Genomic DNA, 19,397 nt, shown 5'->3' with positions numbered 1-19,397 from the left:
TGCTCATGATTGACAAATGTTGGCTTCAGAAATAGTGTGGAGATAGTGAAATATTACTTTTACAGTTATTTGGGAATATACCAGTAGCCTTCTGCTTTTATCTGCTGGAAGTCTTTTGTGTCCTGAAACTTATGCTTCTACGTGATAAGTTTGTGAACTTTTGTCAGAAGAAAAGATCTTGCTTAATAGCTTGATAACTAAGGCCCTTTCTCTGTTGGCTTTTTTTTTCTCCTTTTTTCAGCTTGGTGTCCATAGGAAATGACAGAATTGTGCTTGTTTTATATATATATATATATATATTTTTTTTTTACTGAAAAGGTTATATTTTAAAAATCAGCTTTTCAGTCTGGCACTTTATTCCCAGTATTATAGTTCCTACATAAAATAATATATATTTTTTTTCTCCTTTCTTTTAAAGACTGTGTGATTTCTCAATGAAACAGTATCTAATGTGTCATTCTGTAAGCCTAAGGGATTTAAACACTATGGACTGTAATTTTAAAAACCCTTTTTCTGTAAGTTTGAGTTTATGTAAAACCAGAGTAAGCTACATTATAAATATTAAATGCTTCCATCAAAAACATTGCTAGTAAAATGTTCCTTTAAGATTATAGCAGGCAAGACTCATGATGGTGCATTGGTTAAAAATGGGCATAAGCCTGTGAAATCACAGTGTGGGCTTATGAGCCATTAGGACACACTTTTCATTAACATTCATTTTGTGCTGACTCAGTGATTCTCTAAGCAGATATCAGCATACTACTGCGGTTATAATGAATAAGTTAGGTAAGTTTAAAAATGCACACAAGAAGTTTTAAAATGCCCACAATCTTGTAATCTTTACCAAGGATACTGAAGTGCACAAAAGAGTGTGATAAAACGTGAACTTGGGGGATATTTTCCTTACTTTACAGATGTGCTATATAAATGTTACTGTGTGATTCCTTCATAGGAGCCTGTGAAATGTCCTGTCTTTCTTCAGTGGATAGGCTTCCTTGGGCAGATAGAAACAGATACTGTCAGAAGGTGATGGCTGAGCACAGCTGCTTTGTTGTGAAAATATTCCTGATTCAGGACGTCTGAGGGGAGGAAGGACTGAAGTCATTCAGCTGGTGTACCAGCAGCTCAGTTCAGAGGCAGGGATAGGACATGGAGGACATGTGCCCAGAAGTGTAATTAGCTGTTGCTCCAAAGGCATGCTGCAAACTGCCCTTGGGTCACACACAAGTGCATCTAGCTTTCTTGGAGCTTCCTGGCTTCTGCACCATCTTTCTTTGGAGGCATTGGTCAATGCTCAGATCCAAAGTGCTGGCATTCCGCAGTTAAAGTGTGGGCACAGAAGTAACTGGGACTTAAATCCCGGATGTCAGCATTTCCTGGCCTGCTACCATTTCGTTTTTCATAAACTGTAAGCTAAACTGTTAGCAAAAGACCTTCCACCACCAGTCACTAGTTCTGCAATGTGTGCAGAGTTGGGAAGTGAAACAACTTGAAAATTGCAGAGTTTGGTAATAACAAAATCTGTGTTCTGCAGCAGCGTTGTAGGTCTGCTGCTTCAGAGGCTTGGTGGTTTTGCCTACTGTATGTTGTTTTATTAATTTTTTTTCTGCTTAAAAAAAAAACATGTAGCTGTAGCAAGGCAGTAGCCTACTGACAAGTTAGCCTTGGCAGGAGTTTGTTAGTGAAAGATACAAGAAATAATTAGTACTTGGATTCATCACCTGCTTTCAGTATGGGCTTATTGCTGATGAAAGATGGAGGTTGGAAACACATCTTTATTCTAGAGCTTCAGTTGCTTAACAGCATGTCGGTGCAAACTTAACCAGTCTGACCAGGGAGACACATGGCTGAGATCTTAGGATTTTATTTTGTTTTCAAGTCTATCAAATTTTATTAAATAAAGGGTCTAAAAAGAATGCTTTTTGAAAATCAAGGACTGGCATGACTTTAAAGATTAAGTTACTGTAGCTTTAAGCTTTCTTTTTGGCAAGTGCTTTTAAAAAAGACTTCTGAAAGTAGTTCTAATTCTGGGTTATAAACAAAGTACATAACTTGGAAAGGATCTGGGTAAAAAGGCATGTATAACATAGTGTTGATAATTGTTAGCACTTGAGATTTTTAGTACAGTTTAGATGCTTCTGATAAGACCAAGATCCTTCTGTGATAAGGTCTTGTGTCTTTTGTGCTGAACTTAAACTGCAGAGTGAAATATTCTGGGAAAGAGAGAGAGGGACACAGTAGGAAGGCAAGGGGAGAAGGGCTTCCTCAGAGGAGATGAGTAGGGAAGTAAGAGAAACTGAGCCTGGCTGGGGAAATCAAGTTGCACTGTGATTATGTGAGGAAGTACAGCTGTGACAGGATGCCTTTGGGTTGGACCTGATCCTGTAAGGACAGTTTGGAATAGGTGGTGTGAAACGGAAGTTTTGTGGGGAAACCTTGCATGCCAGCATCTGGAAATGCTTCACCAGAGAGGGCAGTAGTCCTGACAGCTGGTATTTCAACCTGTTCAAGATTACTTTTGTAGTGCGTGAATGCTGCTTAATTATGCTTACATTAATATTTTTCTACTCCTCTGGCTTCTTTTAGTTTGATGAGGACATATGAGGCTCATTTGGTAAGCACTTGTATTCAAGATTTTTTCTTATTGTTCAGTATGAGTTTCCAGTACACTCTCTGCCTTAGAATCACAGAATATCTCAAGTTTGAAGGGATAATGAAGTCCAACTCCTTGCTCCTTGCAGGATTGCCTAAGTAAACCAAAAGACCAAGAGATAAGATAGGGTACAGTATTTCAGCTGAGTTCTAGCGTTTCAGCTTCTCCCATTTGAATTTGACAGAATTCAGCTTTGAGGTTCTTTGATGGAAATAAATAAATAAATGAGACCACAAGTAATAGCGCAAGAAATATTTCACATGAAATATGCCAAGTTCTGCATGCTTGCATTTGAGGTTCTGATTTTGTTATTATGATGAACAAAATAATAAGAGTAATATATAAACATGCAAGATGCAGAAGAGGAACGCTGCCAGTAGCATCGTTTTCGCTTGTGCTTTGTCACTGTGGTCTAATGTACATATTTAAAAATAATTTGGCTGCAGCATATTGGACGGATTTGCAAGTGAGAAAACTTTCCTACTCTTACAATGGTGTTACGTGACAGATAAAACTTAAAGATTATAGCTCTTTAACAAGAGGTTGTATTTAAAGAAGGGAAAAATTACTGTGTTGCCAAAGATGGTGAAATCCACAGAAATACCTTTGGTTTAATATTTTGTTAAGGCCAGCAATTAACTGTGTTTCTAGGCACTTCCAGCTAATAATTAGGTGGTTCTAGATGAAATACTGGAGTTGCTTATCATACCTTGAGCTCACTAAAACTTTGAAAGTTTCAAGTGGCTTTTTACACACATGGCAAGAAATTGGGATTGTGTTAAGGAAAATTTAAGACAAAATTGGGGATTGAGTTTTCAGTACCAGTAATGACGATGTTTCCATTCTGCATGCCATTTACATACCTTGGCTTTCCAGTGTGAAACTTGTCAAGTTTCCCTGTTCATGCTTTTTCAAAACTCTTAGGTTGCAAATGCTTTTATTGATACAGAAGTCTTGCATGTGAGTAAATATATGATGGAGTTTGATGTTTATTACATACTGTGCATTAGTGTAAGCAGTTTAGCTGCCTGTACTATCTGTTGCTGACTTCAGAATTTCACCCTGTGTTTGTAGCTCGAAGTGTTGATTGAGTAGTACCCGTATACTTTTTCTGGTAAACCTTTAGAGGGCAGCACCTCTCCCTTTTGTTATGCTTTCCATTTTTCTGTGGTTGCTACTAGACCATATTTAGCAAATAATAGGGACATAAACAGCCTGAAACCAAATTATAATGCTAAAAGTGAGAGGAAAGAGTAAATTAGACATTTTTTTTAGAAGTATGTGTGTGTGAATTCATCTTATTAATTCTTCTTAATACTGAAGCTGGTATGTTTGAACTTAGGATGTATGTCAACATTAAACTGCTGTTTAATGAAACCAGAAACATTAGTAGCCACCGATGTTTTCTTTTGCTTTTTTGAACTCATCTTCACCATTCCTTATGATCAGGGCATGTGTCACTATTTGGAGGAAATACACTGTAATATAAAGCCTTCTTTTGTTTTAATTTGTCTCTTGTTATTGCAAGCTGCCTACTGGTAGGCTTTCTTTCTTGGCTTCAAAGATGCTGATAATAAAATTATTTTCCTGTTACAATGGAAAATAAAAGCTCTGATCTGAGGACGCCCACTGAAAGTTGTCTGAGTTTTAACTTGAAAAAGTCACTCAGTTCATATATACGGGAATTTTTTTCAGACAAGCAGATTGGGTTTGTTTTCCAGCAGGATTTGCATTCCAAAAAGCCTAAAGAGTGTTTTTCTCACAAGAGTGGAAGTGCAGCAGCTTCCTCATCCTTACAATAGCAGCTGTGTATGTAAAAAAATAATTCCTCTAGTTATTTTGCAGAGGATAAACAGTGTACCTCTGAAACTTGTGGTCCATCTGGAAAAAATTAGTTACACTCAGCTCATTCCCATTGCAGGTCCGATCAGGAAGCCCAAGTATGTGGAAAGTCCTAGAGTGCCAGGTGAGGCAGCTTTACCACTGAGGAAAGGATTGGAGCAAGGAGAACCCAGTCAAAATGGTAAGATGCAGTTCAGCGATACTGTACTTGGTAGAACAGCTGTTGATTTCAGACAGTGATACAAAGGGGCCTGCATCGTAAGGAAATAAGACTATTTGTAAGAATGCTTTGTAGATTTTAACATGCTGTGGTAAGGAGGAGATACTTGCCATTATAGTTACATAATCTGTGGAACCATCTCAAATCCTTGGACCTGTGTGCGTACTGCAGGCAAAATGATGTCCGAGTTTTGCTGACTGCTGCATATGCATATTAGAACTTCTCTGAACTTGTTTTTTAATGTAAATTGAGCCCAAGTGTGTAGCTCTGCACGGGGTACAATGCTTTATTTCAGAAATTTTGTAAAAACTTGCTAAACAAGAAGGCAGGAACAGTAGCTTCCCATGGTGGCTCTAATAGGGAAAAGCTACCTCCCCAGGGTTAATTGACATGTTCGTTAAATTTGACTAGTGCAGTGGAGTGTGACTTTTGTTTTGATCATGACATTCGCTGTCAAATGACCTGTTTGTTGGTATATGACTATATGCACTGTAACACAGATTTTGTATACTTTATATTTTTAGACTAATTTTTCAGTTTAGCTGACCTTGTTGAAGTCATTGCATGTAACTGGCAAGGTTCCAGCTGAAAAATTGTTTTCATTTTGCTTCAGTTTTAATGGAAACTACAGTTTTAAACCCCAATGTTTTTCTTTTTTAAAAGACCCTTATTTTTGATCTGTACTAGTGAAAATAGAACCCATCATAGTTGTTTTCACCATCATCTTCTGTATGTCATCTTCTGATATGTTATAGTTTCTCTGATCCCTCTTGTGCCTCCATCTTCACAGCTGTCTTGGTGCTGGCATTAAAGCTTTATGTCCAGCTGGGAGATCATGTCCCTCATCTCTCTAATCTGAAGGTGACCATCTTACCATGATCCTCCTCTTCACAGCACTGTACACCTGTACAGTGAGACTGATGAAGGTCTCCAACATTAAGGATTAAACAGTGGTTGCTGGGTTGAACACGTCAAACTCTTGGCTTATATCTCTGCTCCTGAACTGACTTCAGTACTATGCCTGACAGTTACTCAGACTTGTCAAAGATTAATATTTTAATATAGCAGTAATAGTGTTTTGTAACTTTTACAGGAGAATGAAGATGTTGATTTTGTGAACTCTGTGATATCCAGGATTGTAAGATTAATTGTAATCCTTTAAATGACAGTTTTACAGAGAAAATGTGTTTTCCAAATGTGTTTTGAAATATTCTAAGACTTGTAAATTCACAAATTGTTCTGAGATGAAAAACCTTTTGCTATCTGCTTTCAGAAAGGATACCATTTCATAAATTTCCTCCTTTGGGGATTAAGAGAGAATCAAGTAATTGCGTCATCCAGAGTAAAACCTTAAGCTGTCCACAGTATTAAGAAATATGAGCATTCAATTAGGCATTGAGCTGGAGCAAAATGAAGGTGGATAACCGACTAGTAAATGATGTGTATTCGCCAACCATGGGGTTTATGTCACTCATAATATTGAAATATTGTTGAAGTAATTGTTGAAAAATTGTTGAAGTAATGCTTGCTGGTCAAGCTGTTCACTTAAGATCATTGCTTTCTATGTTTTTCTTGCAGTCTGCAGCTTGGGGAAAAATGTGCTGTTCATTGCAAATGCCACTGAATATCAGCTGTGTGTGATGTGGTTAGAAGCCATGTGCTCTTTGTGAAAAGTAAACACTGTCATGACATTCATTTGGCTTAATCAAGCCATAAAAGAAAGACCAAAGTAAAAGGGGCAGTTCAGCCTTTTTTAATTATTATTTCCTTTTCCTTCCCCTTGCTCTGCTTGTGTATAGTGTAGAAAGTAGTGCAGCTAAGAGGCTTTGTGGGCCTTTTAAACTTCATCAGCAAATCCATACACTGACATCTCTCTCCTCTTACATTCTTCTTCATTCTTCCTTATCCATTGGAACTTCTTGTTGCATGAAGCCTCCAAATTTTGAACTGATAAAACTGTTTGGATGTCCCTGCTGCTTCTACTTCCAAGGTGCTGACAATCAGGAGTGTCACGCCCAGAAGCATTGGTTGGGAAGCAACAGCATAGGCTCCTGTGGTTTTCCCTCTTTTCAGGGTCAGGCAGCAGCTACTGCAACCAGCATTGCTATAGCTGAGGATTCCTGCTGTTTCTCTGAGTGGCTAGATGATGCTCATTAATTAATTGACTGAGGATGGGACATGCCTACATATTTTAGTGGACAAAATAAATGCTATACAAATGTTTCTGCTAGGGAAGATGATTATGGGTTGGTAGATAATGCCAGTATTGGCATCAAAGAAGGAAAATGGTAAAAGATGCTAGTTTACCAGATTATATTAGCAATAGGTGTTTTCCCTAAGCAAATCATGATGGGCTGTGTTTGTTGGCAGTTGCCAACACAAACCAGTTGCACTGAACCTGTTTCTGGTTTGACTGGCAGGGTGGGGTTTTTTTCTCCCCTAGATTTGTGCAGATACGCAGAAGATCCAATACCCACCACCAATTCAAAGTCTGATTGTCAAAAAGTTTAAATGGCTTTAGCTTCTCTGTTAGAAATAGCACAGACAGAAGAACTGATGTTTACATTTGATTGTACTTTTTCTATCTCTTGTAACAGTTTCCAAATATTAGGCTCTAATTTTCACCATCTTTTTTCTCCCCATTCCAAAGCAAAGCCTGATAAAGACTCGAGCTGTTCTCCAGCAGCACAAGAATTGATGACAAGATTGGGTTTTTTACTGGGAGAAGGGATCCCAACATCTGCTCATATAGAAGAGAAAAATGAAGTCATGGTAAGATAATGGAAAATAATACATTTAATGTTCATTGTGTTTCTGAGAGGACTAATGTTAATTCCTCTGTTTGCTCATTGCAGTTACTTGATAACAAAACACAATCCATTTTAATAGGCATATGGTAGTAGAATTGTAAATTAATTATAATGAGTGTGTCTGATTGTTTTGAAACTGTGAGTTGATTTTGTGTTCTTCAAAAAAAAAAGAAAGAATAGGCTTCTCATAATTTCTGGATGTGAAACCTAATCTACTGTGAATGTGAGTAGCTTCAGGGTTCTCTCTGCCTTTAGTATTTAGGAGGAACTTTTTTTTTTTACCCTCTGTTGTCACTGATTTATGACAATGAAAAAGGTCAGGTGTTTGTTAAAATAGGAGCATGCTTTTTGGGGTAGTGTGGGTTTTTTCCTGAGAAGTTCATTTCCATTTGACAGTCTGTCATTTGGGGGAAGAGGACCTGGGGAGAAGCAAGCAGCTACTATCCATAAGAAACTCATCTGCTAACCAAAGCTGCACAGTAACTACCAACCTTTCCTTCTTCCTCTCTCCACTTTTAGTCCCAGGCCTCATAAATCGTACTGCATCAGTTTGGGTTTCAGTGAATAAAACACCAGTTCTGATTTCTTTTTAACACAAAGTTAAATAAATAAATACTGGGGATGGAGGAGAAGGGTATCCAGGAAGACATTTAATAGAGAAGAAACCTGCCTCACCACAACTGTTGACTGAACCGTAAAATTCCTTTTTTTTTTCTTCAGAGGTCACTTTTTAAGATTAAGCTGAAAACACTGTCATTATAGTTCTCAGTAAAGACAAAACTGCTGTTTCTTGAAGTTTTTGCTTGAAAAATGGGCTCTTTGCTTTGTTCTTACTTTGTTCTTCACCTTGATGTTTCTGGTTTTCCGTGTAGTAGTGTATTGCCTCCTGTGTAATAACTATTCCTTTCTTTTTACATTGCAGTGTACAGTAGCCAGTCAAGGAGTGAGCCCATGTTCCACCCTCACAAGCAGCACTACATCACCTAGCACTGATAGTCCCTGCTCCACTCTCAATAGCTGTGTTGGCAAAACAGCTGCTAACAAGGGTAGTAGTCCCTGTGGAACCATTAGCAGCCCAAGCTCCACCCTGGAGAGCAAAGACAGTGGAATTATAGGTAAGGATCTTAACTAGTAAAGCAATTCATACAAATTAATCTTAATAGTACAGATCTGAACAGCTGCTTTCTATTGTGATAATTTTTATGCTGTCCATGGATCCTTTATCAAATCCTCAGTTACTTGAAAGACTGAAATAATATTCTTTGCAACTGTTGTTGTTGTTAGGTGCTCATGTCTTCTTTTGTTTTCCTGGTGCAGTTCCAATACCTCCATACTTCCCTTTAAAATAATTGACTTCCTCTGTTTCTCTCCATTTTTTATTTTCTTCTACTCTTCTCATTTTTCCATTATATATGTCTCTGTAATGCATTTTGTAATAGTGAAGCCCAGCATACCTTGAAGCTGGTTTCATTTTCAGCTGAGGAAAAAATAATTGATGTTACTTATGAAAATAACCTAAATCAAGCAGTTTAAACTTAGTGCAGACTTTTGAGTAATGGGCATGAAAATTAAGCTAAAATGGGGCATCATGGAAGAGGTGAAATTGTGTGGTCCTCTGCAAAATAGAAGGCTGTACCAAGGCTGTACATGCATCTCTTACAGGGACTGTTATTTTTAGAGAGGCAGCTGCCATCACAGACCAGCTGTTACATAGCTCTTTTTTACCAACTCACTGAATATTTCAGTAAGTCTGGTGCTAAAGGAAGGAGCTAAATTCTTTGCTGCCTCGTTTATGCCATCTTCGCTATTACTGTTCCTTGCCCTGGTGGGACTTGGTCTGTATTGCTGTCTGCCTGTACCTTCAGGCACCCAGGTGGCTGCTTTAATATTAGTTTCTGAAAGGTCAGACTGAGGTCTGAAAAGCATATTTTTCATGTTGTTATAAACTGTTGTAGGAAAGTTTCTTTATTGGCTTGGTCAAATTTATTTTAATTTTAATTTTTTTTTTTATTAGTACTGACTCCTTAACCAGTTGATCCCTTTTAAAACTGATTTTGTAGCAGCTGTTAAGCTTACCAACAAAAGCACAGAATGCCCCTAACCAGATGCTTTCTCAATATACAGAAGTGAGCTCTCTGTTTTATTTAATTCTGGACTAAAGGTGAACTAAATTTAGAGAGGCTGAAAAAGGGAAGTAATTCTAAATCTCAAATGCCTAGATTTGACAAAGTAACTTGAGACATGTAATTGTTTTTGTGAACTTTGTAGGTTTTTATTTACAACTTGTTTATAGGAGGAATTCCATGTGAAAGTGGTCTCTGCTTGTCGTTGTGAATATTACTACCATGATGATCATCGGTGCAGTGCTTGCTAAGCAGTGATTAATACATGTTTTGATAACACAGTTGGTAACACTTTACTCTTTGTAGATGTTCTTGCATTAAACTATAAAATGAATTGGTAGTTGTAAGCTAGACATAACATTGTTTTTAATGAGCAGCTATCCTGAAAGAGGTATTCTTCATGGGTGAAAAGACTCATTGTATAACATTTAAGCACTTCTGGTTTAGAAAATGATTCTGTGAACCTTTTCCATAGGAGATTGATAAAACCTGTTGTCTGTGGTCAATTTTGCGTAAGATATAGTTTTGAGTTAGCATTAATATTTTGATGTAAAATGAAAGGGTATATCAAAGTTGTTGCTCTTGGGCTTATAGTTTCTGGTCACTGCCTGACTTGAGAACAGAGTACATTAGTTATAGGTTTTGTCAGAATTTAGGGTTTCCCATTTTGCTTACACTGATGCAGGTATAAAACAAACTGAAGTGATTGTACAAGTGAGTATATTGGTATAAAAATAGAGTGATGTATGACTAGAAGAAACAGTAATAGCTCTGGTTGCAAAAAATAGCTGTCAGTATACCTTAGTTATTTTTCTTGTTTAAAATATCTTATAGGAGTTCTGCTTTTTTAATAGAGTAATTTAAATCAGTTATCCAATTGACAAACTGGGCTGAGAGAGTTGTGCCATTAAAACAAAATAGGCTTCCCAGATAGGATATGATTACAAAGATTCTTCTATCTTTATAAATGCACCTATTTTAAGCTTATACTAGTTCTGGAAGTGATGTGTAGGCTGGCTATTAGGCATTTCTACTTAGGCATGTTTCTTAAATTTGGGACTTTTAAGGCTTCTCCAGGTGCTGAGTGTTGCCTTTTTGTAAAAAGGGAAGTTATGTTGGTTTGGAATACTTAGCTGTTTGGAGTTTGAAGCCAGTGTGATTGTTCATTTGTTTAAACTGGTGCTGCAGTGGAAAACTTCATTGGCTTTGCAAAAAAAACTCAAGTTTTAAGGACTGTCTCCTGTTTTGTATGCAATTTTTGTTTATAATAGTGAGAGGAACATCAGTGTGAATATAAATATTGGCATTACTAATACACTAAATTGTTTCTCTGGTATATGATACAGAAGGAGAAAAAGGGATCCTATTTCTCCGTTAATTACATATTTTCAGCCTTTCACCTCCTCTGGGAGGTGCTGCAGCCCACAGGTGGGATGCATGCATGTTGTACACGCAGCTTAATGTCACAGAAGATGCATTTCTTATGCAGACATTTTATGAAGTCTTGGCATAAATAAATGCATGTTATCAATAATAAGACTCAGCCAAGTTCATCCAGGACTAAACATCCAAGCAACTGCTGGTTTTGGAGTGGAGTGGGTTCCTTATGGAAAGGAAGGTTAGTAGGCTGGAGCTGTGTTCTTTAATCTTTAAAACCTGTTCTTGAGTGAGAGCTTCTCTCAAGTGGAAATTACAGATACTGATATGAACCTACTACCCATGATTTGCAAGCTTGAAATAGTCTGTCCATATTCTAAATGAGGTCAGAACTAACTTCATATGTGTTTAAAATAGTATATTGGTATGGCAACTGTATAACTTTGTATACTAGTATAACATTGTATATATACTATACCATTGTATAAATAGCATATATATATATATACACTATATATAACATTGTAAATATACTATATATATTATAATATACTAGAATAAAATTTGTATAACATTGCCTAACTTTTTTAATACTAGTATTTTTAAGAAAGTGTTTTTGAACCCAGTGATAAAATTTGATTATTGAACTAATTAAAAGGAAGGGGTTTAAAAAATAGGAGAAAGAAGGAAAAAAGTCCATTATTATACAGGGAGAGGAGAGGATGGTGGACATGTTAAGTGTATGAGTGTAAGAGCAGTGGAGGGACACCTAGAGAAGGTAGGAAGGTGGGGAGACCAACATGTGTATCAGTCCTTCAGTCAAGTATATATGGTTCATGATCATGGGACAGTATTAAAATCATCTGCCACAGCTCTGCAGAGCTGTCACTTATGTCTCAAATTAAGGGAGAATTTGAACATGCCCTGTCTGTTGGCAACCCATGGCAGTACCCCTTCCATCTGTAACTCCAAGAAACCAAGGAGAGAAATAAGATCATAGAATCATAGAATCAGAGAATAGTTAGGGTTGGAAAGGACCTTAAGATCATCTAGTTCCAACCCCCCTGCCATGGGCAGGGACACCTCACACTAAACCATGTCACCCAAAGCTCTGTCCAACCTGGCTTTGAACACTACCATGGATGGAGCATTCACAGCTTCCCTGGGCAACCCATTCCTGTGCCTCACCACCCTTACAGTAAAGAATTTCTTCCTTATATCCAATCTAAACTTCCCCGGTTTAAGTTTTAACCTGCTATCCCTTGTCCTGTCATGACAGTCCCTAATGAAGAGTCCTTCTCCAGCATCCTTGTAGGCCGATGCATCTCTCTGACAAGCACTTTCAGTTTTTTAAGTACAAAAGTTTCTGAAATTTGTTATAGCAGTAAATGTGCATTTTAAATTGTTTAGCAAGTATGTGTTTTCTAATGTCTTTGACAGAGTTCATCCAACCATGGAAATAGCTTCTGCTTTTGTGCTGCTTTTGTGGGCTTCCATTGTATTTCTACTCCCATTATGTTTTCTGGGCCAGCAGACTCTGTTAGGAGATCTGTCTTTTCTGTCTTTCCCTCTTTTTACTTACGGTTCAGGTTTCCTTTAGTTTTCTAATGTTTTACTGCTGTAGTTGAATTCTTCCTTGCTTCTATTGAGTTTGACACAATAGTAGTGGAGGCAGATTTTAATCTTCAGCAATGAGCTAAGTAGGAGAAAAAAAGTGGGCTACTGGCCAAAATGTAGCAAGTGCCCACTATATGTAGCCACTGATACTAGCCACTGTTCAGTATGGAAGTCTTGAACAGCGAGGTTTCTTCACGCTACATTTCACTCCAGGAGGAATCATAGTTTTAAATATTTACTGCATCAGGAGAAGACAGATTTTTTTTTTTTTTGACACCATCATAAAAATTAAATAAATTAGTCACATGGAAGTACAGTCTGAGCTGTGTGCAAAGGTTAATGGGATGCCTCAAAGCTTTTTTCTTCTGTTGCCTGTAAAATGTATGTCATGTTATTGGCATTTCTTAGAATACAACCTCTTGAATTTAAGCATCAGATCTTAAATTCTTATGAATGTGAACCTAAGCTGGAAGAATGAAAAGTTGTGTGAGTGCTCTCTCATCCTGCAGGCTAAAGTTGCAGTGCAGTTGATGTGGAGGAACAGTTTGTGCTTCTTCTAATAGGACAAGCCAGAGTTTTAAGGAGCAGCCTGCATTTGCCTTTTGTTAGCAGTCTAATATGGTGGAATGTTGTACTAAATGGCTTGGTCAGTTGAATGTAGAATCACCACATCCATACTTTTAACATTTAAAATCTTAGCCTGGGGAGGACCCACAGTTCACATAGATGATATTTGAGCTGGCATTGGGGTTGTTTGTTTGGGATTTTTGTTTTTATAATCCTGATGTTCTTTCATTCTATTTTGTATTTTCCTCTGTTACGTTAAGTGTTCAAAAAGCATTGAGTGTTGGCTTAACCTGTAATAAATATTTGTGGTTCAGGCATTTTGTGAAAGCTTAATGGAAGTGTTGAAAACATTTTAAATGAAACAGTAATTTCACTGTTAAACATACAAAACACAGTATATATTTGCAGTGTTCTTATGCAAGCATATTAGCCTAATTTTATCAAATATTACTTAAGTAGGTCTTCAGGAGTATAAATTCTTCACACCTTCAGTTATTGCAGGAGGCCTTGATTAACTACAGTCTTGAGGAACTAAAGATGCACTCTAATAACCCTCAGCCACCAAACTGGAATATTTGGAGCACTCCAGATAGTGCAGTTAGTGCTGTTTTAGCTTCCATCTAGTGAATCACTAGAGCAGTGGAAAACCACTGTTCTAACGCAGCATGCAAAACCACCTCTGTGGTTTTCACATGTCTTTAAGCTGAGGCTCTGTCTAGCTCTGTTATGTATTTCACAGCATCTGAAATTTTCATACCAAAAAACCCCACATTTTATTGCCAAAAAGTTTCCCTTAGTATTGAGAAATAATTTGCAAATGTTTTCCGATTATTTTATAATTACATCAGAAATAAATAAATAAAAAGCTTTTATCTGAGCCTTTCATTTACTTCATACTGCAGTACACTGAAATGCTTTAAAAGCCCAAATCATTATGTTTAATAGAATCTGAAATCTTGTTCATATATTCCACAGGGTCTGGTCAAACATGCGTATAGCCTTGTGTCCTTTTTCTAACATTGAAATGTGTTAGGTACTTAAGAAAGGAGTAATATATAACTCAGTTGATGGCAGCTTTCTATCAAAATAAGTTTGCCAGGTATGTGAGTGCAGGCAGATTGCCATCCTAATGTAGCTACTTTATCTAGGTGAGGTGAACTGGGTCTCTGAATAGCAGTGAAGTTTTATCATGTGTTTCACAAACAGAGGACGTTTGATCACAAGAAGGCTTGTGGAAAGCCTCCTAGCTTTGGAAGAGCTGCGCACGCTTTTTCAAAGTATTGAAATTTTAATTATTTTTGTAAAATATTAGTCTTTTAAAATGTGAATTATCAAAAAGATGCATTTAAATTTTGCTCTTGCTCTAGATGCTATTCTTACTTCTTAGTAGGCTTTTGTTGTCTCCGTGATTACAGAATGGTTTGAAAATTTGCAAGATCTGTTACAAAATTTTAATTTTTAAACGAAGTTGACACATGTTTTGGGGAAGTAAGAGATTGTTTATATAAAGTCATAACTGTTTTGGTGTTGGTTTTGTTTTGTTTATTCCTCCCATCACAAATTACATAAGCTTAAGGATATACCTGGATTCTTCAGAACAATTTTCTTCTTGCTTCCTTTCTCAGGTGTTTTTCACAATCTGAGAAGCTGTGTTACTTGGCTCTTGTAGATAAATAATATTCCTTAAAATTAACAAAATACCTAGTGAAGAAATACTTGAGTATCTACTGGCCCCAAATGCTATTTGAATATGAAAATTAACATGAGTGTACTATTTTCCTCTGATGTGTTCTGTAGTTGGGTTTAGGGTATTTTTTCTCCTCTTTCAGCAACTATAACAAGTTCATCAGAAAATGATGATCGTAGTGGATCCAGTTTGGAATGGAGCAAGGATGGGAGTTTCAGAGCTGGAAAACATCAAATGATTAGTCATGATCGAAGAACAGATAACTGTTCACCAGTTGCAGAAGAGGAAGCAGTTGGATCTGCTGAGAATTTGCCAAAGGAAGTACCAACAGGAGAGGGTCCCATTCCTTATGCTCAAAATACTGGCTCTTTAATAATGCCTCGTCCAAACTCCGTTGCAGGTAAAGTCCTGGGGTAGAACAAATTATGTTTTTAATGGTAGGACATTTCTGTTGAATCTTTGTTGTTAGTATAAAGGATTTTTGTAGGAAAAAATTAAAAAAGCATGTCCTAAACTGACTGGATGAGCATTACCTAAGTTGTTATAACTGTCGTACAGAGGGCTTTTATAGTGCTTTTTAGTAGGTATTGGTTAGGATTTTTGCAATACTTTAAAAGTCCATCAGTTATTCTGTATCTAATGTCAGCTAATCCTTAAGGTGGTTGTTCTCTCTTGTGTGCACCCACATTTGCTAGATCGGTAAGTTTGACATAGACCAAGACCAAAATCATACTTTGATCTCTGTTGAACAAGTGACATACATATTTTTTTTTAAGGCAGTATGTGAAATTTTGCCATTTAGTTGAACCATTCATTCAGAAAATGTGTCTGTTCAGTTCTAATAGATTCATATGTGACCTTACTATTGCTTTTTCTAAGTGTTGTGAAATAAGTATATCTCTGAAAAGGCACTTCTGACTTGAAATCTATTTAGGGGAAGGAAGTACATAATCTGTTTATCCCAGAGCAGTGTAACAAACTGTAATATACTAGAACTGCAACAAGAAAAGGTGCTAATGTGAAGCTCTGTAAATGTTAACAAGAACTTAAGACTTCTCAGTAACAGCCAAAATCCAGTGCTTACACAAACAAAAAAGCCCCATTCCTACACTTAGAATGCTTCATGAAATGTTATGAAAGATACTGGAACACTCACTGCAGTCTTAATAAAGGTAATTTGGGGCTTTAAATTACCATGAAAGTTAATAGAATATTATTTTAAAATTTTGTGGTTGAAGGATTATTTTACAGCAACATACTTTATTATGGATACAATAATGCCCAGGTTCACAAGAGACTAAAGAAACTCTGGGTTTATTGTGCTGAAAAGTTAATGCTCTGTGTGGACTGTCCCATGTCAAAGGAAATGTACTATCCTGATTTTAGATATTCCAGTCTCTGACATTGCAGAGATGTTTGCTACAGATTTGCATGAAATCTAACATGCTTTCAAGCTGTAAATGGCTTTTTTTTCAGGCTTTTGAGTGCTGGTGCTAATTCTCTCTCTTTTAAACTTGGATAATTGTGGTACATGTGCAAGAAATCAAATAATTATCTGCAGTATCCTTGCGGATAAAGGTGACTGAAGAAACTTTTCCTAGATGAACATGGGATTGGAAGTTGTCACACTTCCAATCCCTGCTAGAGAAGCAGGAGTGTTGTTTTAGGAATCACTGAATTGTGTCTTGCTGTCACTCTTTCCCCTTTTACTGTGTTTCACTTCCTGTTTTGGAGTTCTGATACTCTCTTCCTGAAGAAAACTTGCTAGTTCATGAACGTGATGAAGATGATATTCTTGTTCGGTGGCATATGTCAAGCTTATGTGTTCTGCTCCGATTATCATTTAGAGCATTTGAATTGCTTGTATGTGATTCATAATTTTGCCACATACTTGATCTGCATGTCTCTCTAAAACTGGAGATGGACACTAGTTTTGCTGGCCCTAGGATATGACATGGGAGGAAGCAGAAAATATCTTTTCACAGATAGAGCATCTTTCCTTTTTGGCTTATTGCTGGCCTATGTCAGGAAGTTGTTGTCAGTGCACTCCAGAATCTGAATTGCTTGTGCCCTGCTGTGTTGTCCCTCCAACAGATGGAAGATTTTGGATTTGATCTCAATTTGAAAACTGCTTTTTTTATGTGAATATTCATTTCTGGTGAAAAAGTAGGTATCCATGATATAACTCAGCAAATATATTGTCTGGATTTTCAGTTCTTCTTTTGTATAGCAATCATTTTGGTTTAAGAAATTAAGAAAATAAAAAATGTTATCCAGAATTCTATAGCATTTAATACAAAAAGAATGTAAATGTTTCCTCACAGATAGTGTACCAACACCTAATACCTGAACATGCTCATAACACTTCTGACCTCACTGATATGGTGGTTCTCATGGTAAAAAAGGAAACTGTATTAACAGGAGAACTGTTTACTATGTGACGAAGTTAAGGCACAAGTGAGGGCCACCTAATCCAACTAAATATTTAGTGAGCTTGATTGAAAAGCATTTTGTACATATTCTAAATTACTTCAACCACTGCCATTGTCTAGAAAAACTTACCTGTAAGTATTGTGTTGAGGAAAGAATGGTAATAAATAGAAATGCTCTTTGTAACTTATGCTGAGAGAAAAATAAGCTTCAATCCTTTAATATTCCAGCAACAAGTTCAACCAAACTGGAAGATCTGAGTTATTTGGATGGACAAAGAAATACTCCCTTACGCACTTCAATTCGTTTACCTTGGCACAACACTGCTGGTGGGAGAGTGCAGCAGGAAAGTAAAGGTATGCATGTTTACATCTGCACTGTCTTGGCACAGTCATACAGTTCTCCAGTAGTGTTATAACATGGATATTTTGTGATCTTTGTAAACTCCCCTGCCCTACAAAGTGTTACTTTAGAGTGCTCCTGACAGATCATTCAGTATGTCTGGAAATAAAATGCTTGCTTACACTTTTCCTTGCATAGTGCTGAAGTTAAAAATTAAAAGTATGGCTTTTAATAAGGAATCAGTTTATTGTTGATCTAAGTGTGCATGGGCAGTGTAGTGCTGATCATGTGCATCTCCAAATTGAAACTGTGTAATACTAATTCAGGAACTACTGAGTATTTTCTTCACTGCTACATTTTATCATGTGACATTCAGGTAAGAGTGTACTGCAATTTAAGATATACTGTGCCGAATTTAAAATCTTCAGGAGGCTGTCATCAGAGTTCTGTTTTAGAAAAACACAGCTGATCTAATACCATTAGACTTTTTTATGACTAACACGTATTTGATCTCTGAGAAGTCATGGAGATCAGGGGGCATCCCAGAAGACTGGAAGAAGGCTAACGGGATCCCCGTCTATAAGAGCTTAAAGGAGGATCCAGAAAATTGTAGGCCCAATAGTCTTACTTCAGTCCCCAGGAAAGTTATGAAGTCAATCCCCCTGGGGGGGGCTATCATAAGTCAAATGAAGCACACAACTGGGAAAAGTCAGCACAGATTCAACAAGGGCAAATGGGGCTTGACAAACTTGATTGCCTTCTGTAACGAAGAAACTTGCCTGGTTGATGTGGGGTGAATGATGGACATTGTCTACGTAGGTTTCTCCCAGGGCTTTTGAAATGGTTTCCCACAACCTCCTCATAGAGAAACTGATGCATTACAGTCCTGACATACGGTCTCTGTGGTGGTGGGGGAAACTGGCTGACTGGCTGCACCCTGATGTGGTGGTGAACAGCTCCTTTTCCAGCTGGGGACCTGTCACCAGTGGGTCCTCCAGGGATCAGTACTGGGCCCAGTGCTGTTCGTAAGTAATCTGGTAGATGGGATTAAGTGTACCCTTATGAAGTTTGCCAGTGTTACCAAACTGAATGGGGAAGTGAACATTTAGAAGGGAGAGCCACCCTGCAGAAAGACCTGGACAAGCTGGAATAGTGAGCTAATAGAAACCTTATGAAGTTCAGCAAGGACAAATTTAAGGTCTGGCACCTGAGAAAACATAATCCAAGAGTGCCTTGACCAGACTACCACAGATTTGGTCAAGCAGGTGAATTCATCTGTCACAATCAATAAAACAGAACAATTTAAGCAAGCTCCTAGTAAAATTGATCATATATAGGTGCTATGCTGTCCTCTTTAATTTGTGTTTTTTCATACTTGTAGATTAATGCTGACACAACATTTCCATAACACTAGATTTGGTTAATGAATGTTCTTCAGAGCATTATATTAGTGCACATTGTTATTTCTGTAAATTTTAATGTTTTATGCAACCAAAGTCAAATAGTTCCAAACTATAGGTTTTCTGTTTGTCAAATGTATAGATTAAAGTAATCAAACACGACTACACTTTCAGCTGTGCTGTGTAATTTCTGTTCTTGTGACTTCGAAAGTACAGAAGTACAGAGTAGTAATTTTTTTTCCACATTACTTTAAAAATACAGTGTTAAAACAGCAAAAAAAATTATTCTCTGTACCTTTTTCTGTTTCTCTGTAAATGTCTACAGATCT

The 19,397-nt window shown here is 37.2% G+C and overlaps 1 protein-coding gene across 4 annotated transcripts in view; it reads left to right on the top strand.

Annotated features, from left to right (window-relative positions):
- Window positions 1-19,397, top strand: part of TANC1 (tetratricopeptide repeat, ankyrin repeat and coiled-coil containing 1) — an 84,629-nt gene that overhangs the window by 41,786 nt on the left and 23,446 nt on the right. For all 4 annotated transcript variants that reach the window (XM_031053222.2, XM_031053223.2, XM_031053221.2 and 1 more), the window contains 5 exons: window positions 4,575-4,676; window positions 7,366-7,487; window positions 8,448-8,640; window positions 15,039-15,296; window positions 17,557-17,682. In XM_031053222.2, the coding sequence (XP_030909082.2) occupies window positions 7,413-7,487; window positions 8,448-8,640; window positions 15,039-15,296; window positions 17,557-17,682 (652 nt within the window). In that variant the 5' untranslated portion in view covers window positions 4,575-4,676; window positions 7,366-7,412. The remainder of the gene's footprint in view (window positions 1-4,574; window positions 4,677-7,365; window positions 7,488-8,447; window positions 8,641-15,038; window positions 15,297-17,556; window positions 17,683-19,397) is intronic.

Source organism: Melopsittacus undulatus, chromosome 4, assembly GCF_012275295.1.
Source record: "Melopsittacus undulatus isolate bMelUnd1 chromosome 4, bMelUnd1.mat.Z, whole genome shotgun sequence".
NCBI classification, from domain to species: Eukaryota; Metazoa; Chordata; class Aves; order Psittaciformes; family Psittaculidae; genus Melopsittacus; species Melopsittacus undulatus.
Note: the sequence above shows the minus strand (reverse complement) of the source record. Positions and strands in the feature narration are given on the sequence as shown.